Here is a 24,078-nt window from a genome sequence, read left to right as displayed (position 1 = left end):
AAACAAGCATTTTCATGTCTGTGTTATGGGCATGGTATTTATTGTTAAAGGTGTCTTTTTTCCCCGCCTTGCTAATGGAATACTTTTTACTCAATGCTCACATTCTGTTAATGTAATTATCAATACTTTGATAGAAGAGATCTGAATGCGTTGTCAATCATATTTAAGGTCAGGTCTTCTATAAAATTTCCTCACTTCATAGATATAGTCAAAACATTTATATAACAAGGTCTTTCTGAACTGAAAATGTGTCCTGGTGAGGATTCAGAGGTGTACCATAGAGACTGAAAGAAGCTGAAATCTACGTTATTGTGAAAATCACTGCTGATTTGTCTGCAATACTTGGGCTGGTTCAAGTGTTGCAAAGACAGACTGTGGCCTGGGCTGGCTGCTAAGCTGGACTACATCAGAATTGTTTATAGATTGAAGGAACAGTTTTGGATTTATGAACAGAATAACACTGCTTGGGAATATGTTGCAGAGGAGAGAGTTATGGACCCTTGGCATTGAGATGAAACTGTGCAGAATATGTAGGAATAGTAGAAACCTCTGTTAAGAATAGTGGTGCTGGTTTGAGGTCATGTCATGGGTAATACCATGAAGTGGTTAGTGGAGTTTCTAGTTAAAAATGCAACTCTCTTTGAAACCTTGGAAGCTGGTCCCAAGAAAAGAAATACAACCAGCTGCTGAAAGCAAATCCATGTCCTTACAAAATCACTGGATATAAGTGAAAGAGAGGAAGGAAATGGATTTAAATTCCTAAAATGGTGACTCTTCAAATACGATTTTTACCTGGAAACAGCAAAATACGTATTTTATTATTTCAGTGCTTTTTTGTTCTACAGGATTATCATCATTAGCATTGCTTGTACAGGACATTCCAGATGCACGGGGTCCCCCAAATATTGTCACAAACCATCTCGTCTTCCATGTGTATACAAGTGAGCTTTGAAATAGAGTAAGGCTGTCATTCTAAAGAATATGATATATAAAATTGGATAATTACATAGGTTTAAAATAAAAGTAGTTCACAAAATGTGTATTTGCTAAGCTGACATTCTAAAGCAAACTTATATTGCTTTTCATTTTGACTCACAGAAATTTGAGTATTAGTAATCTTTCATGCTTCAGTAATAAGATCCAGGTAGCAAAAGCTGCAGATTAGAAGGTTCCAAGAACATTCATGAGTGAGGAAAGCCTTAGGCTGGGTCAGATTTGCTGCCTTCAGCAAAACTATTGCACCTCGTAGCCCCTAAGAGAAAGGTTCTGCTATTGCACCTCGTAGCCCCTAAGAGAAAGGTTCTATGTTTAGTCAGCCATTCTCCTGAGTATCGTTTTAGAAGTTTTCTGCAATTTTTTTACTACATTGTTTGCTTTTTAAAGTTAAGGTAAGTGAGAAGAAGTCACTTTTACCCCAATTTTGGCAATGACAACAGTAGTTGGCTGGGGAGCATTACAGAACCGGGCAGATGTAGCATCCAGTGGTGGACAGACAGTAAAGCATGTTGGTTTTCAGACAGGTAGAATGTCAAATCAAACCTTTTAAATATCACAGAATTAAAGTAGACATAATTCACAAATATCTTTTGAGCATTAAATATATAAATACTTATGTTCTTTTTGACTTGAGGTGGTACTTTTAAGCCTTCTATCTAATTCATGTTCAGAACTTTTGACAACTATTCAAGAGTAAGCTCTACAGAAATCTTGTCTATCTTCAGTGTCTCATGAGTGTTTTCCTTTTTAATTCAGGAACACAAGAAGCCATTGCAATGTGTCTGCATGTAGAGACAAAGCAAGCCGTCAATGAAACCCTGTGTGACGGTTCCAAGAGACCACCACCAATGACCCGTGCTTGCAATACGAAGCTTTGCCCTCCGAGGTACACTGTAATAATGAAATCCTACTGTGGCAAAGAAGTGGTTAATAGGACTTAAATAAACATTAGCTTTCTCAGAAAGGGTTCAGATTGCAGGACTGTGGTCTTGCTTTGGGATGAAATTTCACTACTTCTGTTTTTAACAAGCTTTTGGGGTTGGGTTTGTTTTTTTTTTTTGGTCTTGTTCACTCCTTTTCCACTCTTCACATGTCACTAATAAAATAAGGAACGTTTTCTGAACTAAATCTCTTTCGTGTAGGTATTTGCCGGATTTGGAAAAACAGCCTTGACTCTTCTATGGTACAAGGAGAATTTTAAAGCAATTTCACAAAAAATCCACAATATTTACTTCCTATCCTTACTAAATGAGAAAAGCGAAATCATGATTTGCAGTTATTTTCATGCCTCTTTAGTAGCCCCGCATAGTTCTCATGGCTTCTTATGTTTATCTGGAGATTCTGGGAAAAGAGAAAACCCGATCCAAATCCAAGAAAACCCAGCTGATTTGGTCACTTGAAAGAGCCATATGTGAAATTTTGACATGTACTGCCTTATTTACCCACTTTTGATCTCTGACATCCCTGATCCTTTGCATGTTGTTTCTACGTGTTTGCAGAAACCTCCTCTTGCAAAACGTAGGGAAGAAGTTAACAGGAACAGGATGTTTTATAGAAAACATATACACATTTAAAGGAAGTTTTGTAAATGCAGCAAAGGTCTATTTATATATTTGCATTTATAAATGTAAACATCATCAGATTGCCAACAGGCTGGGTTTTTTTTTGATGAGGAGCATTCTGAGAGTAAATGCTGGAGCTGAATTAATCTGGAAATGACTCTTTATTGCTTTATGGTTCATAGCTTCTGCATTTCCTTGTTACCTGTAAGTTTAGATCTAGTTTGTAATTTTGCGATAGCACCAAACCAAAGGGATGTTTCAGCAATGTCAATAACTACGCCTTCAGTTATGTTCCTGCTGGGCTCTGTTTGGGTAGGATTGCTCCTTCCCTGATCTGAGGCAAGTTGCTAACACTTGAGCTTTGGGCTGTGTTGTTGGAACAGGTGGCAAAGCAGCCCCTGGAGACGGTGCTCGGCTACGTGTGGGGTTGGGATACAGACGAGAGACGTGTCCTGCCAGCAGCCGGGAGGACCTGCTGTTGCTGCTGAAGAGTGCAAAGACAAAAAGCCTCACTCTTTACAAGCTTGTAACCAGATTGATTGTCCCCCAGTTTGGCATGTTGAGGAGTGGCAAGAGGTATGTCTGGGTTACAGAAATAGTTTAAATGTGTTCCTCTGGCTAGGTACTTGAAATTCTCCGGTGTAGTAACACGGAAGGTAGCTCCTAAACTTTGGCATGTAAGTGTTTCAACTGATTTCATTAGAACAAAGTAATCCAGGATCAGAAATACTATTTTTGGCTGCTATGCCAATAGGCAGTCACATCTTGAAGTGGAAAGTCTTTTTTCAGATTTCAGAAGGCTGGATACCAGTTATTGCAGACATCTTTCTGCACTCTGCAAATGCAGTAACCTGGTTTGGAGACCTTGCTTGCTTCCTTCCTTCCTTCTTTCTTTCTCTCTTTCTCTCCTTCTGTCTCTCTTTCTTTCTTCATTTATTTATTTATTTATTTTGTCTCAAGGACAATGTTTCCTAAACTCTCACTAGGTGTGAGCAACAGACTGTGTGTAAGATGTGTGTTTTTAAGATTTCTACTACTTAATTCCATTGAGGTGATATGACTTTTTAACGTAAGTTCTCTCTAATACGTTAGCTAAATATTTTAACTGAAGAGTTTTCTACATGCTGCTTTTTTTGTAATTGAAAATAGATGCCATTTTTCGAGAGAGCATAATGGGGAATAGGGGCTTACAGTGTTTGTGTACACTAGCAATGTGGTGGGTGAGTGCAGATGTGATGTGCAGGTGTACAGACTGTTCTCTTCTCCTTAGTGCTCACGTACTTGTGGAGGAGGGATTCAGACCCGCAAAGTGTACTGTAAGCAGCTGCTGACGGATGGAAGCTTCCTGAAACACTCTGATGACACTTGCCAGGAACCTAAATTGCCAACTACTAAACCATGTGCAAAAGTTGATTGTCCCCCTCAGCTGGTCTTTGGAGAATGGTCCAAGGTGAGCAGCCCTCAGCAATGGTGAATCAAACCCTTCAGTTGCAGCATGAGCTCTAAAGACTTCTGCTTGGGTGCATATGCTGTTTGGAGCAATACCTTCACAGAACAGCTTACAGTTTCACAAGACATGAACCTGGACTAATCTGTACATACAGTTGCTGTGCATCCCTGCCTACAACCAGGCTGATCGTAATCCTCTCCCTGAGCTGTATTTCACGTGCAGAAGGAGAGGCTGTAGTTCATTGCGTGCACTCTACCAGACATGTTTAGCTATCAATTATTTCATAGTAGAGCTTCCAAAAAGCAGTTATTTGCATTATTCTGGAATATGTCCTCCTTCTTTCCCATTTAATGCAAACTCACTACCACTCCCTGGTCACAAGATTTATAAAAGTGAATTCAGAAGCTGTAATTAAAGGTTCATGTAATATGAACTAGGAGAAAGGGATGAGTGACTTGACACAAACTGTTTATAATGTGCTGCATTGTTTCTCTTAGGTACTGTATCTCATTGCTATGTTCTCCCATGGTTGGCCATAAAGAAATACTGTCATGTTATATTAATTGTTCCTGAGTTGTTTGCTGGAACAAATCTGTTTTATATTCTTGTTGTCTGGAAAAGCAGAGAGAGTTTAATGTCTGGATAACACAAGGATTCATATGAAGTAGAGTGTGTGCCTTCTCTCTCAGAAATAAAAAACCCAAACCAAGAAGCTAGTTTAAAATTACTGTGTGTGGTGTGGGACACCAAGTTTAGCCTGACTGCATCCTTCCCTTCACAGTGCTCAGTAAGCTGCGGTGTTGGAATCCAGAGGAGGAAACTTGCCTGCCAAAACCTAACAGCAAAGGGCCAATATGTCACATTAAATGGATCAATGTGTAGTGGTCTGTCTCCTTCACTGCTTGTAAGGTCTTGTCAGATGAATGCCTGCAACAGTAAGTATGTTACAGTTTCTTGTTAATTTGGAAAGATCTATTTATAAAGAAAAATCTGTATACAGGTTAAGTCGTTCCTCTCACTGTACTTTCACAGCGTTCCTAATCTGGCATAAACTGAGTGTCATAGTTACTAGACCTGTAATAACAGGATTGTTTTAATTTTTTTTTCTACCAATCAGAAATAAAAGTGATGATCTCAGGAAGTAGTTTTAGAATAGGCTTTAAGGGTACACACCTCTCTCCCTCACACTTACCTGTATTTGATCTGATTTTTCCTTTAACCTTTACACCATCCCAACTGAAAAAAAAACCCAAACCAAAATGTAAATTGACTATAAATTACAAATGGTATTAGAAAAGATAAGAATCCAGTCCTGGCTTGTCTTTTCACTGTACACATTTGTATACACTGGACATTTCACTTGACATGGTGGAATTCAAAACCTGAAACTCTGAGCCAGTGATAATGTGAGGTATAATTTCTATTTTTGAGAATGAGAATCCCAGTTTCATGAGCTTTGCAGGAATTGATGATGGCACAGACACTCTTCAAAAAATCCAGTACCAAATCTTTTGGGGAAGATTGTCTAAGGGAATTGTATGATTTGGGCACAATTGTTTACAATACTGATGGTAGTTCCACTAATTACATATATATAACACCAATGGAAATACCTTACTGATATAGAGTATGTTCAATCGTGGAGAGTAATTTAGAATAAGCCATTCTAAATGCAGGTCCCTGATATATGAACCTGTGCTCTCCTTTCTTTGTAAAGGAGACTTTAAAGGAGACTTTATTAGTATGTAGATTTGGGGAGCAGGATGCTGAAAAGGAAGAGAAAAAGGAGAGCTGTTAGTTTTGAGGTGGGAGAAAACCAAAAGCCTTCATTGAATAGCCTGGTTTTGATTGCAGCTCACAGAGACAGACATATTTTGACCCAGTTCATAGCGCTGTCAGAGTAGCTACTTTATACGTTTTGAAGCTTTGCTTTAAAAACTATTCACAAAACAAAATAAGAAATAGAATAATTACTGATTCATACATAATATGAAACTGCTTTTCCTGGTCTGCATTTCAGATTAATGTGCTGAAACCCTGAGGTTCAAAACTCCACTTAAAAGCCCTGTGGACCTTCAGGAATGTCCTTGGCATAAGGTTTAATAAAATATTTTGAGCTGCATATCTATCTGAATTTAATTAATTGTGGATAGTTGAATGGCAGTGTAGCTGGGTTGCAAATTGTTTAGCACGGACTGATATTAAAGTTAGATTGTCAGGTTCCACCACAGTGCCAAGAAAGCAGGAGAGTGGACTGTAGAGGGAGTGTGATTGTGCCGGATGGGTGCAGATTGAAGTCATACAAGAGAATCACCGTCCTCCTTATCTCCACAACCCTTTGGAGCAAGCAAGCCCTTGCAGCTCAGAACTGCCTGACAATTCCCTGGCTATGCAACAGGAGGGCAGGGGAAGGCATGAGACATGTCCATATCCACAGTTCCAGCTTGGGTTTAGCAGAAGGGGCCAAGGCAGCAGCAGCAGGGTTTGGATTCGTGGGCACATTCAGGGGGTATTTCCTCCTCCTGCAGCCATGGATTCAGGCTACCTTGAAGGGGCAGTGAATAGAAGGCAGGGACATAGCATGGCCCTAGGATGGGCAGATGAGTGAAGCAGACCCAGTGAAGAGTGGTGTGGGTCATGGTATGCATGCAGTTAAGGGCTCTTGCCTTTGAAAGCAGTGTTTCTAAATGCATCTCCTCAGTTTATGCTTCTGTGGGTCAGATGAGCTCCTTCTTTACTGCCTTATGACAGGGCTGAGGCATTTTAGACTTAATCTTTTTCCCTGGGACTAGTAATCATAGCTGATTTTTTACTTAACAAGCCCTATTAAGTCAGAAACATTTCTGACTGTGGGCTCTGAGCCGTAGGAAGTAACACCAGACTAGCCCTGAGGTCACCAGGACCTGAGGCCCAGTTAAAGCTGCAGAGGACCACTGGAGGTCATAGACACAGATGGATTTGTACTAGGTGATAATGAGGTCCAATGGCTCCAGTACAATCTAATCCGTAAGCAAGCTTTACCTTGTAGTAAAAATCGCTCCCAAACAGTCCATTACCTCAGCAGATGTGAGATTGGATGGTACTAAGGATCGAGAAAATGCATGCTTATGTGGCCTCATATGTTCATCTGACCTTATATATTTATATGGCCTGCCATCCAGAACTCTGAACTTTGTTTCACTCCTGGCCTTGCTCACCAGTAAAAACATACACACCCTTTAGTGTTGAACTGCTAATGAGAGTTAGTGGTCTTTCCTTTTATAAAAAATGAAATGGATGAGACTTGTTAACATATTTATAAGTATGCACTGGTATTAATTCCATGTTGGAATAACTAGTGTAAACAGACCACAGCCTGAAGTATTTTAATTTGTGTGTTTAAACTTACGGTGTCTGTGAGTTGGATTTTGGAAATGGAGGATTTAATACTGGAATGCTTCCCTAAAAATAAATATTTTGGGCCCAATAACTTATTAAAAACAGGATGCTACTTTAATAATTTTAGTAAACTGAGTGCTGAAGCAATTCATTTGTTGTATCATGTGAAATGGTTGAGAGAACCATGTATCTGGGTAACGAGTATCGATTTAAAAGCTGTGTAATTATGAAACCATGATATTCCCCACAGGTCTGAACTCATTACCCAAAACATTGAAAATAACCATTTTGTTTTATAAGCATAAGAATACACTCTAGGGTGTAGTTCATACAGCGTACACACTTATTGAATGCTTGAAGCATTTAGCTTTTCACCTATTTCTTCACAGCGTATTTGAAGCACATGTATGGAAGAAGCATGCAGTTTTTCAACTAGCATTTGTGTGTCATCACTGAAGTTGTCATTTTATTTACATACCTACCAAGTGGATAGTGGTACTGATTTCAGATTCAGGCGCACTGAGAATCATTTCGGTTTGTGTGTCCGTTTTTTGGCTCATCAACTCAACTCATTCTGCAGGCTCCAAGTTTTTGATTTGTCACATGCCAGGAGGCTGGGTTACCAAACACAATTGGACTGTTTTCTAGCACCGGTGTGGAGTGTTTCCCAACTCTTCCCAGATGGCCAATTTCATCTTCCATAGAATGAACTTGGGGGGGTGCTTGCCCTTGATCTGAGCCTCCTACAGTGCTTTGTTGCTCACCTACCTAGTGTTTTCTCACCTAGTGTGAGATGAATTCTACTGATCAAAGTGGGACACGGTAGCTTCCAGCAGTGAGTCAACACAGTGGTATCCAAAGCATTGCAGTCATTCTCGTGTTGTCTCCAGTGTGTCCATCCAGCCACTGCTAGGAAAGCCTGCCTGTGGTGGGGTTCATTCAGGCTGCACCCTAGAAACCCTTCAGTATCCAAGTTCCTGCTGTACAATGCAGGAGAAGCTTCATAATACTCACTGTCTCCATCCTCAGTCTGCGTGAAGCTTAATGCTGTTATTGTCTGCTTTTGCCAATTCATCTGATTACTATATTCAATCTCTCAAAATTTTGACTTATTTCTCTCTTTCTGTCCTTCCCTCCCTACTTTCTTGGCACAACATTGTAAGCAACTCATCTTTCAACCCAAAGAAATTATGCTCAGCCAGTGATTACAGGGTGGCTTTGCTTGTTGCATGTACTGTGTCTTCACTGACTGTTTCTTTCACCTCCTGTGTCGCTATCAATTTGGCTTGACTCAACCAGACAACCAGCATGGCCAGCCAATAATTTAAATAACAGTCAAGGGGAGCCTTACTTTTTTGGATAGGTTTTCTTTTATTTAGGTCATTCTGCACACAGCAGTGTCAAATGTGGGAAAAGTGATAGTATTCAATTTTTTTCCATTAAATTTTTCCATTCCCAACATGCCTAGCCTTTCTGAGGCAACAATACAAAATATATAGGAAACATAATCATATAAGATTATATATGATTATATATATGATATAAATTAATATAAGACATGTATATATCCATTTATATATGTGTGCATCATCTATGTCCTTTATATAGGTACGTATTGCCTATATCTTTTTATTGTTTGGAGATATGGGGAAGAAGCAATAGAATTCTTGGCCGGAGCAGGGGAATGTTACGGTTTCATGTTGTTCATATTTTTGCATTTTTGTGACTGAGATAAAAGCTCAGCATGTTGCAATCTGACTTGAGCAAAGCCAGGAGAAGCTCTGTCAAGCATTCTGTGAAAAGCAGATTTGTAAGCATGAGTGCCAATGATTAGATGCTTTTCAACACTGTGTTTTCTTTCAGAGATTAAACCAAAGCTTCCAGAGAAGTATTCCGCTCACGGACCTCAGATTGTCAGTATTCACCGAGTCTACATTCAAACAAGACAAGAGAAGCGCATTAATTTTACCATAGGAAGCCGAGCCTACTTACTTCCGAAAACATCTGTTGTAATTAAATGCCCTGTACGGAGGTTCCAGAAATCACTTATCCGGTGGGAGAAAGACGGACAACACTTACAAAACTCTAAAAGGCTTGGCATCACTAAGTCAGGCTCGCTGAAAATACATAGTCTTGAAGCTGCTGATATTGGGGTGTACCGGTGTATTGCAGGCCCTGTGCATGAAACATTTGTACTCAAACTCATTGGTACTGACAACAGATTGATAGAACCACCAAATCTGAGAAAACATACCAGTGTAGCCAGTAACACTGATCACAATGAGGCCAACAGCTTTGGGGCTAAATGGCATAAAATGAGCAAAATGTGGCAAATGTGGAGTAAGAAGAATGAGCTTTATCTGGGTGACAGGCAAATAAATGATCAGCCATTTCTGCGAAACCTTGGAACCTTTGGGAGTAATTCAGCAGAAGACTTCAGCTCTCGTGAATTCAAGAATAAACGACTGGAGGCAGCAGTTCTCCAAGGAGCCTACAGCATGGACACTGCACAGTTTGAAGAACTGATAAGGAACATGAGTCAGCTCATTGAAACTGGAGAAGTCAATGATGACTTGGCATCCCAGGTCATTTACCAATTAGTTGCTGAATTATCTAAGCCTCCACAACCAACTACTGAAAAATGGAAGGTGGCCCAGGATGAGAAACATGCCTCAAAACTCAAAGGCAAATCACCAAATGAATCTGAACGTTTCAGCACAAAAGCTGTTGATAAGTTAATGTTTGACCAGAAGGTCCCAGTTATTATGAGGCAAAAGGAAATTCCCCGAGTTTCCCTCAACAAAACAGTAACTGTACGAATTGGAAATACAGTTTATCTGACCAAGAATACTCACACTGTCAATCTACTGTGTGAAACAGCTGGTATTAGTGAAGTGAAATATACTTGGACAAAAGATGGCGAGACATTAAAAGCCTCTGAGAAGTAAGTAAATATCTTTTATTTTTGAATGACTTATTATGTTGCTATCAACTGTAAAAATCCACCCTGCTGTGCAATATCAAAAAGCATACTGTTGTGAAAATGAGATAAGCATGAACCCTGTGCCTTCCTCCTATTTAAGTAATTTACTTTTTTTCTTTCAAGTGTCTGTCATGTTGTTTGGCTTCACTAACATCCATTTCTACACTATTACGTGAAAGGGTTGCCTTTTTTTGCTAGGTTTGGATGTTTTACCTGTATTTTGTGATCTGTCTTAATTATTTCAGCTGCATCAGAAAAGGAACAGATTTATACTCCAGAAGCCTACTGGATTCATTTAGATAAGAGATATAGTGGGAACACATTAAAAACTTGTGCCGTCTTTTAATAGATGAAAAGTCTTAGTTCTTACTCATTCTTTCTCCTGAAGGAGGGAATACATCACTGGTACCCTCACCATCTTTCAGCACAGTAAATCTTTAGGTAAATGTACCTGCGTACCTTCAATTTAAAAAGAAAGAATGAGATTTTATGCTTGGTTTTCTTTTTCCCAGTACTGTAGAATTTACAAGTATTTCTATTGAGGAGAGTGGAATACAAAATAATAAAGCACCTGTACTACCATCATGTTGGAGAACTATACCTGAAGGACAAGTACAGCAAGTGTGTTATACTCAGATATTTGCTCAAGACTGAGCAAATACTTTTACTTCATTGCTGATAAATTAAAAGCTCACCTGATGATATTAGCGTTAACTTCATGTGTGAGCTCTTGGAATTAGAGCTAGCTCTTGAGTAATGAAAAAAAAATGATTCTGAAATGATAAAGGTGTTTTTGGCTATTTCTCAACATACTTAACTGATTAACTGCGCTGCCAAGAAAAATACACTTCTGCAGGGCTATCAGTTAAAGCAAAGACATCAAAACTAAGCCATGTAAAAAAGCACAAATGTTTTTGGAACCATATAGCTCCCACTGGTTATGTTTATTTTGCAAAATACGCATAATTTGCCATTAATTTGTTGCAAGTGATACTCTCATTTTTTGGACATGATGGTGTTTTGTTTAGTCACGTGTGTCTGTGTGATTCCTAATGTCGACTTCCATAAGTTGCCTTAGACAGATATTCTTGCTCCTAAGGGATACACTGGCAAAGTGGGTTTCTTTCCTATTTTTTCACAGCCAGGTTTGTTATACTCAAGCCCATGTGCGTGTGAACTCAAAGGCCAGTGATGTTAATAGCATTACATCTGAAAAGGAATGTGAAGAGGCAAATGGGCTGTTTACCTGTAGGTGGCCACACTTGAGCCATGCAGGAGATGACTTGTTTTGTTGAGACACAAGTAGTTTTAATATGTTTTTGTGTATCTCTTTTGTAAGTGTACTCGGAATGACAGAGCTACAGGTTTTTTGAACGTAATGAGTGTTTGGCATAACTCAGGTTACAAGGGGGAAAAGCCCAGGCAGCTGTTTTCAGCCTCTTCCCCAGGCTGGGATGCTTGCTTTCCTATATTGTCCCTCAGATAGCAGGCAAGATATTCGAGATACCTGTGAGGTTTTGGTGGAAGACTTTAGCTTTAATAATGACAATATTAAAAACAAAATGAACCAACCAAAACAAACACCTCTTTCCCCTTCTCCTCTCCCCACCCCAAAAAATTTAAAAAAAAACACCAAAAGCCACCCCAAAAGACCGCAAAGCCTACAGTAATTTGGAAGTCAAATTAGACCATACATCTGTAACTTCCCAGTCCTGCTGAAAACAAAGCTTGCTCTGGAGAGATAGATTTCTTGCCAAGCCTAATACTTTTAACTGTGGTAGTCTGATTTATTCATGCTGCTTCTCCTGAGGGGTTCTGGTTTGCAGTAGCAAACTCACTGTCCCCCCAAGGGCTGCAACTAGGACACAACTTTGTAGAAGGAGGACATCTGAAGAATCTTCCATGCATGTATCTCTTAGTGCTTCCCTTTGTCGCCAGAGAGGAGGCAGAACTGTTACTGCATGCATTGGTCTAGAATTGCAAACCCTAAAAAGCAGTTTTGCTGCTGTATCTGTAACTCCTGCAAGAAGATTCAGCTGGGTTTGCCCCAGGGTGGTAACTCTGCTCTTTCCTTGAATATTGTGCAGGGTGATCCTGGACACTGTTGGAAAAGTGCAGATTCAGAGTCCTACTCAAAAGGAACTTGGTACATATGGATGCCTGGTGGTTAATGACTTTGGGTTTGATATGGAAACATCACTGATATCGCGTGCAGGTAAGACTGTAGCAGCCACAGAGTTGAACATGGTTTTGGGTTTTGGTATTTTGTTTGGTTTTGTGGTTGGGTGGTTTTTGGATGGGTTTTGTTTTTTTTTGGGGGGGAGGTTGTTTTTTGGTTTTGTTTGTTTTTTACATATATATGTGTATTTAAGCACCCATCCCCACTCCAATGTGAAATAGCTTCTTTGGTTGGAAATCCCTGAAACTCTGCCTGATTTAATAGGTAGCAGTAAGATGGTACTGTTGCCCTAAAACACAGCAGGTGTGAACTCAGTCCGCTTGTATCAATCCCACCTGTATTTTCTGGCCGTTGTTTTGCAAGCTGTATTCTGTTCCAGACACAATGAATTTACATTTAAAAGTCAAATAAAGCTTTTAAAACTGGTTATTCCTTTAATTTCAAAGAGATGCCTGTCATCTTGTCCTCTGTGTTAAATGTCACAAATCTGGAAGCCAGCAGTCTCTCGGCAGTGGTTGGAGGTACAATTGCGGCAAGAACTGGAGCAAATATTACAGTTGAATGTCCCATGAAAGGTAAGAAAGAACTGCACTGTATTTCCTTGTAACGCTGAAATCAGAAGTTTACCTTACATCTTGAAAGAAATTACCAGTGAAGGCAGAAAATCATTGATCATTAGTCATGCTTTTATTAGGCATGTCACCCACACCAGCACTATTTCTTTTCTGTCACTTTAATTTATACACATATGTATATGTTCAAACAGACTTGCCTTTAAAAATACTTTTCTTTCCATGGAGTTGTCTGAGGCTCCACTAAAGAGCTTAAAGCCCACCAGAGTGAATGACTATCTTGCAGCAGTAGCAGGCATGGCCAGCTGACTTGCTCATCAGAGAACTTTCCTTATCCCTATTTGAGGTGCACATATGTCTAGACTGTTGTTAAAACCAAAAATGAAATCTCCAGCTGTAGCGTAATAGAACTTTAAACCTGATGGTGAAGTAAACTTACCTTTTAGAGCCATCGGTCTGCAGCTGCAGTAAGGAAACAAAGACAAATGCCGAGCCATGAACATACAGATATTTTCTAGCTCAACATCTGTGGAGGGGCATTAATGTTAATCAGAAGCCCCATGCATTACGCAGATCACAGCTTCATTTTATTTTCTACTCCTTTGTTGGAAAGGTACATATTTTTAATCCCATCATTGCTATCTGTTACATTTAAATTGTAAGATTTAACTCACAGTGGTAATATTCTGTCAAATATTTAATAAGCCAAGGTCAGCCTTTTGTACCTTGTTGAAGAAGGTATATGAAAATTGCCTTGAAGTGCAAAGAGAGACTTCAGAGAAGCCAGTCCATTCACATTCGTATTGCTGGGGGAGTGCATATCCAAAGGCATGTTGATACTGAACACGAGCAGTGATAGAAATATATGTATGCAAATAGTTCTGCATACAATAGTGGCGCCAGGCTGATATATATTAGGACATGTGGCTCTGCTGCTCACTGCTGTACCAAGGCTCATTCTTTGATGAAGTAATATTTTCCAACTATAGTTTGGCAACTCTATGCGCAACTGACCTACATCTCAAATTCAGCAGAGAGTTAGTGTCACACTGTTAATATTAATATTGTTAGGATGGGTAAGCAGTTACCAATTTAAATATAAATTAATATTTTCACATGGGACTGTAGATTTCCAAATGTTTTAGAATTGTGTATATTCGTGAGCCAAACTTTAGCTATGCTAAGACACCAGTGTTGACTTAAAAAGTGATTTATCTAATTGCTTTATTTCCTGTCATTGCCAAGGAAGTAAGTATTACTGTTTGTGAATAAAATAGAGCTTGCATGTCTTAAAATGTCACTAAGCCTAGAAGCAAAAAAACTGATGCAATGATGTAAGCAGTTTTTCTGTTCTCATTTCCTTAATGAAAAGTAATAAGCCACTGACTTCAGAAGATTGAACTTAACAGCGTTTTATGCTAATACATATCTGTCTGATAGGTGGGACCCCAACATAAGTCCATTTGTGGTGTAAGAGGATGAGAACTTTGTGGAAGCTGATAGAACATTATGTGAATTATCAGACAAGAAAGAGTTTGAATCAGAAGACGCTAATATTTCTATGCATTCTAAAAGTTCTGTTCCTTCAAGCAGGCAACATGAATCTGCATGGGTCCTTTTCTCCTCAGCAGCCATGTTGATTTACAGTAATAACCTTTTGCCTTCTTGGAGTAATACCACTGTAAATCATTACAATTAATATCTAGAGTAAAAATGCTATTGGACAGTGATGGATTGTGACTGTCAATCATCTGGGGTTCTCTCAGAATGAACTGTAAAAGTAATTATAAGAGAGCCATTCTTTTAGTGTCAGGGAGACCTTGGCTAGATCTGGATCACCTTTTCCTCAATGCCATTCTTCCTGAATGCTCAGAAAGAAGGATGTGTTTTCTCTGTGGATGACAACTTCTCTGCAGGTCCTGAGTGAGGTGTAGCTATATAAGACTTCTTGTGTTCACATTCTGCTACATAGTTATGCAGGATCCTTCTACACAGACATTACTCGTGCAGATTTCTCAGTGGCATCAAGCAGATGTATCTGATCTGTTGGACTCTTGCTAGCTCATAAAACAGATCTCCATAAGAACCATCTAATGGAGAAGGTGTCTCTATGTGTGTGAAAGAATATTAGTGCCATGCCACTCGGAGAATTCTCAAATTACTTTTAAATTTCTTGACTGCATTGATTTCTGAGGGGGTTTTCTGTAGACTGAAAAACCTGTAATACTTTTTTGTAGTTGTTCAAATGATAGTTTTCTCTATGTATTTAGTTGTACATTTTGTGTCTAGCAGTGTAAGTATTCAGGAATTTTCTTTCTGAAACACATGAAAATTCTGCACCTATGCAAAATGGTAAATTGATGGTTCCTTTAGGAGAGATATCATGCCATAGAGCAGAACTTCAGCTGGAAGTAGAAGTAGCCTGCCCACCAGTCTGACAAAGGCAGCTGGGAAAGGTAGAACAGAGGTGATGTAAGGAAAGATATACTTCCCAGCTTCCTTTGCTGCCTGGCAAATAGCTGTACAATACAGCCTTTAATTATTCAAGGCCTGAAGAGAACTACATATATTCCACTTAAGGGGCCCCGGGTTCATTAGGGCACATTACACAGGACAACTCTTGTTTGATGGTTCTAACGGCAAAGACGTAAGGTTTAATATTAGGTGCAGGGTTAGCCAGCTGACAGCAGGGTTTTTACTTTTTTCATTGTTACTGATTTGGTTCTTTTTACCCCTTTGAAAGTCTGTCTTGCACACTCCAAAAGTCACATTCAGATGGAAAAAAACTTTGAAATGCTAAAGAGGAGCGTATCCTAATAAGCAGAAGAACATCAAAGGAAAGATTAAGAAAAGTTAGCTAAACTGCTGAAGCTAATAGCCTTGATTTCTCTTTTTCATTTATAACAAAACTATTTTTCCACTAATTATAATAAACTCACTTTTATAGCTCCCACACGAGCATGTGCTACAAGATATTCATAACATTCTGGATAGATTCATATTCCGTTCTTACAGCCAAGAGCTTTTCAATCAACACACATGGTATAAATATCAATACTGATTGCTCCAAATTGCTCTTGGATAACATTTATTGTATTTGCAGAAAAGATCGTCTTGTGATTATTACTAAAATAAACTAAAACTGTCAGACTCCATTTATTGTGAAACCTTGAAAGTTCCGAGCTGAAGTAAAATAGGGAGAGATGAAAATATGTATAAAATGTGCGTTGTCTGCCACCCGCTGGTGAGAGAGCAGAAGGGACATACACTGAACTGAGGTTGGTTGCATTGTGTACATTGTATTGCATCTCTGAAATATCTTGGCACAGAGGCTTTTAAAAGTAGAAACTCCATTCTTCATCCAACTTCTGCATTCCTATGAGTATATTTTGGCTCTGTAAGAAAAACGTGTTGATAAAAAATTGTTAGGAATTCACAAAACCTGTTGAATCAGGGTCCATCTTTCTGCACATACGTCTCACAAAGATGGACCAGCTACTTGCTGTCAGTATTGGAACTTGAAACAGGTCCAGAAAAATATCACGATTTTTGATTTTCCATCTGTTCCTTCATTTACCCACGCTATTCCAAATATATCTTTGATGCTGTTCTTTGTCTTCTATGCTTAACCCCTCTGAAGACATCTCGGTGAAGAAAAATAGCAGTTTAATACACAGGATTCTGGCTCTTGGTTTCTTTTAGGACTTTTGCGTGTTTTTCTAAAAGATATTAATTACGGATTTCAAAGGCTTAAAGGAATAAGTACAGACTTATTTTGGAAGAAAGGAATGATGCTATTTATAATTAGTGCAATACAAGGAAAATCTGTTGCTTTTTATTCTTCTTTTTACTGTATGTGCATCTATATTAGTTTTTGTTTGGAACAAGTACAAGTTGGAAGGAGTGAAAGATGTACCTCGAAAGCTTAATTGTGCTTTGCTTTGTGTCTTGTAACAATCTGGGAGCCTGAAAACTGAATTTCTTTGATATGACTACACTTAAAAGGTGTGCCTGGGGCCTCTACCTTTTACTTTCCACATACTAATGGCCAGTAAGTCCAAGAGTCCAGGCAAGATTCACCAAGCAGCCCAAAGCAACACTCATCCAAACACACATTGGGTGTGGGTTTGGGATCTCGGTACATACTATGTTTATTTTGAAGTACACGCCTGTTGCCCTCCACTACTTGCTAATGTAGATCTAGCCTACAGAGTTTGTGAGGATAAAAACATAGAATCATAAGTCAACTAGGTTGGAAAAGACTTTTAAGACCATCAAGTCCAACCATGACTCTAGGACTGCCAAGTCCACCACTAAACCATGGCACTGAGGGCTACATGTTTTTTTGAACAGTTCCAGGGATGGTGATTCCACCATTTCCCTGGGCCACCCTCTTAGTGAAGAAATTGTTCCTAATATCCAGTCTAAACCTCTCCTGGTGCAGCTTGAGGCCATTACCTGTGTAGTTCTTTAATTCTGATAAAATTCTGTTTTCCAAGTCCTTGGGTATGTAGCTACTTCATGACCAGAAATGTCTGGGTCCTTGGTGATGCAGCATGGCTATTCAGTGAAGGGAAAGTATCATTACTACCAGTTAGGCAAAACAGTCTCTGATAACAGTGCTGAATTGTGGAATTGCCCTAATGCACACCAACCAAGTCTCTGTTGGGGGTCGACTACAGAATTGGCTTTAGCAGTCATTTCTGCGTTTAAGAGGATCTGAGTTCATACTCTTTAGCTGCCTAAGCATAGATGCCTTATTTTAAATGCCTGATTTTGAAAAATATTAGCCTTAACCTTCTGCAGATGGAAAAAAGATCAAGTTCTGTTTGAGCTGACAGCCAGAGAACTAAACAGGACCTGACAGAGTTGTAGAAAGAGTGGGATGGGATGGGGTCTTGCTTCAGGAGCCCCTCTAAGGAGACCACCAGATGTCAGTAAGTATATCTAAATCCTGCCAGATGTTGCTACCACCTAGGAAGAGAGGCTGTTGCGTGGCTGGGAAGAAGATGTAGAGGCAATAGCTTTGAAAGACTGTGGGAGAATGAGGCAGTGCCAGAGGGCAGGTTGGAGATCAAATGAGGTGCCAAAATATCTCACGCTGGTTCTCTGTCCCAGGCTGTTATTCCCCATGAAGTTGGCAAGATTCATTCAGGTAATTTCAGTAGCAGTATGGTTTAGGCTTTTCAGGGTTCACTAGAAGCCGATTACCCAAGCATAGTTCAGATGAATATAAAGGCAGCTTGTGACTTCTGCTGGAGAAAATACGAAGATATATCAATCAAAGAAATTGCATTGTGTCTTCTGCTAAGTCCAGTGCAGGTGTTAGTGTGTGCAGAATAAATAATAATCAGATGACACCCATTGTGTGTATTACTGATCCAGAATTGTTTCCTCTGAAAGGTGACATGCAAATTTAGCCTCTGACGTTTAGGTAAACCTTTAGTGAAGTGCAACAAAATGTGGTTTGTGCCAGCACAGCTCTCCTTGCTCTCAGGTGGGAAATAGAGAATACTTTATGAGACTCTACTTAGCTGGGGGAAAAATTTCTGAAGACATATCCAATGTTTTAGAGCAAGTAGTTAGTAGGCCAAGATTTTTATGGTGTGTAATATTTCACAGGGCTTTCAAGGATGGAGGAAATTTGTTTTAGAACACTGAATATTTTAAGGGCAACCTATAGTGTGGATTCCTTTTTTTCCTCTTTTTTTTTTTCTTAAACACGTGTTTCACAGTCCCATCCGGAGCTGGAGGTTTTTTCCATAACATTTGCTGTCCCAGCGCCACTCATGGTGGAAAATGACTTTTTTCATGGAACACTGAGTATTTTAGAGCTGTTCCAGTGCTAGTGGAAAATAACCTGTGTTTGAGGTCAGAAAAATAGATTAAACTAATTTTAAAGTTTATAGCTGCTTAGGTCTATAGTAGAAATTTTTAACATCAGAGGATTTAGGTCCATTGCAAGAGTAAGATTCTGATTTTTTTAAGGTTTTCCTAAGGTTAAGAAGGCCTGAGTTCAGGAATGAGTCTTTGTTCATGAAGGACAATTACAGCTATCCTTAGTTTTAAGCATGTATTTAATTGCTTTCCCTAATAAGGATGGGTTTAGTCCTGTGCTTAAGTGCTTTCCTGACTTGGAGCCATAGGATATGATTGTTTGATTCTGCTACCGGCGGATGTCAGTGATGGATGTCCCACTTGAATCACTGGGATCTGAATTGCACTCAGGGATTTTGAACCTTTGGCAGTTTGGGTGAGTCGATATCTTTGGGCTCATCCCCAGCTGCATTTGCCTGGAGGTGGGATATGAAGGAAACAAAGGTGGCTACAGTCCATCTCTTACCTCTTCCCCTTTATGTACTGGCTGGGGATCAAACCAGGAACTCCAGCTTGAAACTCTTCTCACTACAATTCTGTAATGAAAAAGGCTCTTGAAGACAGTGTGAAATCTCTGTGTAAATCAACCCTTATGTAAAGGGGAGTCAAGAATTGAGCCTTGTGTGCAGGATTAATTCCTCCATGAAGTCCTACAAGTATGTCCCAAACCTTAAGTATAATTTTAGCTCTTTTGAGGGGAAAACAAAGCACTAACACTTCGTGTTTGGCTTATTAGTTTAGTTTCTACTTGGTTAAGAAAACAGTACTTGAAAGTTTTAAAGTTTTATTTACATGAGTACTAAAGGGTAAAGTGCAGGTTTTAGGCCTTAATATTTGCCTAGAAAAAAAAAAGAGCTTTTTTTTTTTTTTTTTGCATTTTGATGATATCTTGAACTCTGTCCTGCAGCTCCTGTGTAGGAAAGTTAGTGCTTTTTGCAGTGCTACAGTAAGACTTTTGTCACAGGAGGAATGTAGGAACTGTGTGCTTTGCCTGCGTTCTCACAAGAGCTGATGGATGAGACTTCACTCTGTGTACAGTGCTGCATACCAGCAGGGAGGAAAAATCTTATCTCAGAAGTAGTTTGCTATGGAGTCTAATCTTTAAAGGAAAAGCATCTAAAATCTGCATAACAAGACCTTTTACACTTGAAATGAATAAATGGTGGCAGCATTTTGGGGTTGTGTTACGTGCTATGGTATGAGAAGGAAGTTTATGCAAAGTACCTTCAAGCACAGACACTACTAAAAAAGGTAAATACACACCTAAAAATAGGGCTCGTTTGTATCCTCCAACAGTAAGTTTACCCTGATAGGAATTCCAGAAACTACAGTATACACAGGAACTCAGTGTCTTATGGGAGTTATGGCAAAAAAAAAGGTTTTTTAACTGGCAATATGAACATAGAGATAAACTCAAGCTGTCCAGAAGAGCTTGAAATGTACACACTGCTTTGCCAAATGATGCAAAGGAGCTGGACTATAAAGGATGTCTTTTTCTCCTGCTTTATTTATTTAAACCAGTTATAGGGTATCTATCAGCAGATAGCACCACACAATAAACCTTTTTTCTGCCTGTATTCTCTACTGCATCTCTCCGGATGCATAGCTCCGAAAGGTTCATATTACATTTGTGCTCCCCAGGTTTGAGTTCCCCTCAAAGACAGAGGTAGAGTCCCCTGATTTCTAACACAGAGCTGTATCCTGACTGCCGCATGTGCACTGTGCTGCCCCCTCTCCTCCCTTCACGCTGTACTCCAGCCTGTAACAGGTCCCTGAACTCCTCTCTGAAAGATATCTTCCTTTTTCCTTTAGCTCAGCATTGAAGCTGAGGATTTGCCTTAACACTCTTAATGGAAACCTAACCAGGAGCCCACAGAAAGAGCTCAATTCCAAATACCAGTTGTTCTTAAGCAGATGTCCTGGTATTTCCCAGGCTCGCTCTCAGACAGTGGATCAGTTTTCACATAATACAAAGGTTGGGGAAAGAAACAGAACCATGAAATGCAAATGCTTGAAGGGTCCTCAAAATGATTGTGAAGAGGCTGGCACAGGGGCACGCAGTTCACATAGAAATTATTGACTTTTAGATAAAAGTCTTACTTTGCAGTGGTTTTGGTAACATACATTGCAGGAGTGTTGTGATTACCCCATTACTATTTTCAGCTCAATCAGCTCATATTCATGGGTTCACCCTGAAGGTCTCTTGATAACATTAACTCTGGTCTAAAGTGACAGCATGCTGTCACCACATATAATACGTAATAGTCTTGTTTTCTCCATGTATTTAACTGATGTTTTTTCATGGCTTTCCCCCACCACACACTTCATCTAAGGTTGCTTGGATGATTTCATTGTGCCTTTTAGTTGGGCTGGTTGCTGGACTCCCGTGCAGGGATCTGTCCATGCTTCTGCTCCTTAAACCTAGAATTTACGTTTGTGTATTCACATTATTCACATGAGAATTGGTCTGATTTACCTGCGTGCGTGTGGTATTCCTTGCTTGTTTCCCCCAGAGAGAAATGTATACTGCTCTTTGGAGAAAGAAAGAGGAATCCTTTGGTTCAACTTAACTATGTTTAAGGTGTGCGACAGATACCTGATTCTGAACTTAAAATGAGAGGCAAAGTTATTCTGCAGATTTCTTCTGCAAACTGAACTCCAGTCCAGGTTTTAAAAGGCTCTACATGCCTCTGAATGAGACATGGACAGAGAGTAGAGACATGGTAATTTTTCTGGGATAAACTCTAGGATACAAACCAAGTTTGGAAGAAGGAAATATTTTAAGTTAAATTCCAGGAATGAGGGGCATTTCTGAATGCTGTGGTGAGAGCGGATGGAGGAGGTATCATCGGGTGACATTGGGCTGAAGTTTGATAGAGGCTCAGGTTAAAAGCTTAAATTTGAGCCTTTCCAAATGTTTTTATGTTTTGTGGAATTTGACTTTAAATCTGTTGACTTCAGTCCCATCTCAGCCGTGCTGCTTCTGTCTTTTTTTTGGCTCTCATTGATCTGCTGGATTTTGGTGCCAGTGCGGGTATTCTGGCTGCAAACCTCTAGGCCTTAGATTAAAACAGCTCAGGATCCTCACAACACCTCTTCAGCCCATCTGTATAGTAAGTATATGTGCCTGAATGGCCATGGAAAGTACACTGTAAAGGAAAAATATGTCTGAGAATGGTACACTTTAGCCAGAAAGCAGGGGTAAAATGGAAAAAAGACCCTTAAAAAAAGATCTCATCCTAATTCCAAAAGGATTTTTTGAAGTGGCATAAAGCTTCTTCTGGAAACTTGAAAACCAGCCTGGTTTTTTGGACCCTTGTGCACCCTGCAGTTTTGTGCTTTGTTTATGCAGTTTTATTCAGTAAAACAAAATCTCATGAGTTTAAAAGCACTGAACAGGTGCTAAATAGTCTAGGATAAAATCTGTGATTATGCAGAAGAGTGTTTCTCTGCTGTTTTTCTAGACAAAATGATGGGGGGAGCTTTCTCCTTCAGTGGATAGCAGGTTCCAAAAAATATGTCTGGTTCCTATTACAGTAAAGGAAAATCCTGAGGTGTGCATTGGAAGTGCTAAGCCAGTGATTGAAATGTTAAAGTTGTTCCTAAAGGCTATTCCACATCATGAAGACATCATCTGTAAAGTAATACTGCACAATGATCTGTGAAGAGAGGAGGCTGAATTAGCATTCAACATGGCTGAAACTTCCAAATGTCCCACAGTCAGGTCAGCTTCTATAGCAGAACCTGGTTTGGTAGTCTTCAGTGAGTGCTGACCAATGTATTTAGAGAAGAAAGAGTTCAGGTAAACAGCAGTTTAACTACTCTGGCTTGTCTTGTGCCATGTGCCTTCATGCACCATTGCGGCTAGTCACTATGCCACATAGGCCAGGCTTACCTCGTGGTTTATCTAGGATTTCGGAGCTTTGAAAGAGCACTTCTGCAGCAGCAGCTCACCCAGAGCACAAGCAATGGAGCATCTGATTTGCCAACTCACAAAATACCTTCTTAAAGACAAATGTTTGAGGAAAATAAAACCCTAGAAGTGCTCCCACAGAGCTGGTGCTGTGCCAGTGGAAAAATCACCCAGTTAAAAATAAATGACCAAAGTCATTAATTGATTGAAACTTAGAATGGCAAGTTATCTGCAAATGCTGGTTTTTGGTGTTCAAGTGTTACAGTGTGTATGTTGATAGACCTTTGGATTTCTAAAACATCGTGAGGTTGCTTAACAACTGGGCCCCTCGGTTAGGTGTGAATATCTCTTTCTGTCTTTTCCTTCACACTTCACTGTTACAAGTTGTACATATGATATCTGTAAATTGGAGAAGCTTTCCAGAGCTTTTTTGGGAGAAACTGGCCATGTGTATTTTCCAATCTAATTGTTAAGTATATCCTTTTTTCTTCAAGAGAAATATTTTGCCTCCATTTCTTTTTCTTTATTTTTAATTAGAAATTGAATATTCAGTACTTCCTTCATATATTTGGGCACGAATGAAAAGATGCTGTGGAGGTCTTTATGTCAGTTGGGCCTGATTGGAGTCAATGTTCTCACATCTTTTAGTAGCAGGACACAGAAGGACATTGCTTTTGTAGGACTGGTAGCAGTGTTTTAAGCTGTTCTGTGAGCTTGCCTTACAGTGCTTAACCTTTAATCTCAGTGGGATACTGAAATATTAATAGGACTCAAGTTCTGTTGTGAGTGGAAGAAGTACTTGATTTGCTTCAGTGTTGTTACTTTGGTTTATATGAATTGTGAAACAACAAAGGAACTTAGAATTCTTGAGTGTTATGGTAACAGTGTGCAGTATGAAATCTATGGTTTATCTCTCGCAAATAAATGTTTTGATTACTTGCATTTTGAAGGTGTTCCCCAGCCAAATATAATGTGGTATAAGAAGAAAGACATTCTACAAATCAATTCTTTCTTGAGTTTGAATGGCTCTTTGTTTCTGAGGAATGTGTCCTATGAAGATGCAGGAACATACACTTGCAGAGCAACTAACGCTCTTGGAAAAGCTGAAGCTTCATCTGTTATCCACTTAACTGGTAAGTGCTAAATGAGAATTCCTTACTGATAACAA

General features: G+C 39.4%; 1 protein-coding gene across 6 annotated transcripts in view; it reads left to right on the top strand.

Moving 5' to 3' along the window:
- The window catches only part of ADAMTSL3 (ADAMTS like 3), a 180,243-nt gene that overhangs the window by 145,201 nt on the left and 10,964 nt on the right, over window positions 1-24,078 (top strand). For all 6 annotated transcript variants that reach the window (XR_009742174.1, XM_061446830.1, XM_061446831.1 and 3 more), the window contains exons 17-24: window positions 1,753-1,882; window positions 2,942-3,134; window positions 3,829-4,008; window positions 4,790-4,943; window positions 9,250-10,330; window positions 12,457-12,584; window positions 12,995-13,123; window positions 23,861-24,043. Coding sequence is in view for 5 of the 6 variants with exons in the window: in XM_061446830.1 (XP_061302814.1) it covers window positions 1,753-1,882; window positions 2,942-3,134; window positions 3,829-4,008; window positions 4,790-4,943; window positions 9,250-10,330; window positions 12,457-12,584; window positions 12,995-13,123; window positions 23,861-24,043 (2,178 nt within the window). In the remaining variant the exon portion in view is untranslated. The remainder of the gene's footprint in view (window positions 1-1,752; window positions 1,883-2,941; window positions 3,135-3,828; window positions 4,009-4,789; window positions 4,944-9,249; window positions 10,331-12,456; window positions 12,585-12,994; window positions 13,124-23,860; window positions 24,044-24,078) is intronic.

Source organism: Pezoporus flaviventris, unplaced genomic scaffold (genome assembly GCF_033815535.1).
Source record: "Pezoporus flaviventris isolate CSIRO_AGI_PZ_B2104156 unplaced genomic scaffold, CSIRO_AGI_Pfla_v1 ptg000006l, whole genome shotgun sequence".
Lineage (NCBI taxonomy): Eukaryota > Metazoa > Chordata > Aves > Psittaciformes > Psittacidae > Pezoporus > Pezoporus flaviventris.
This window is presented reverse-complemented; position numbering and strand designations above follow the sequence as displayed.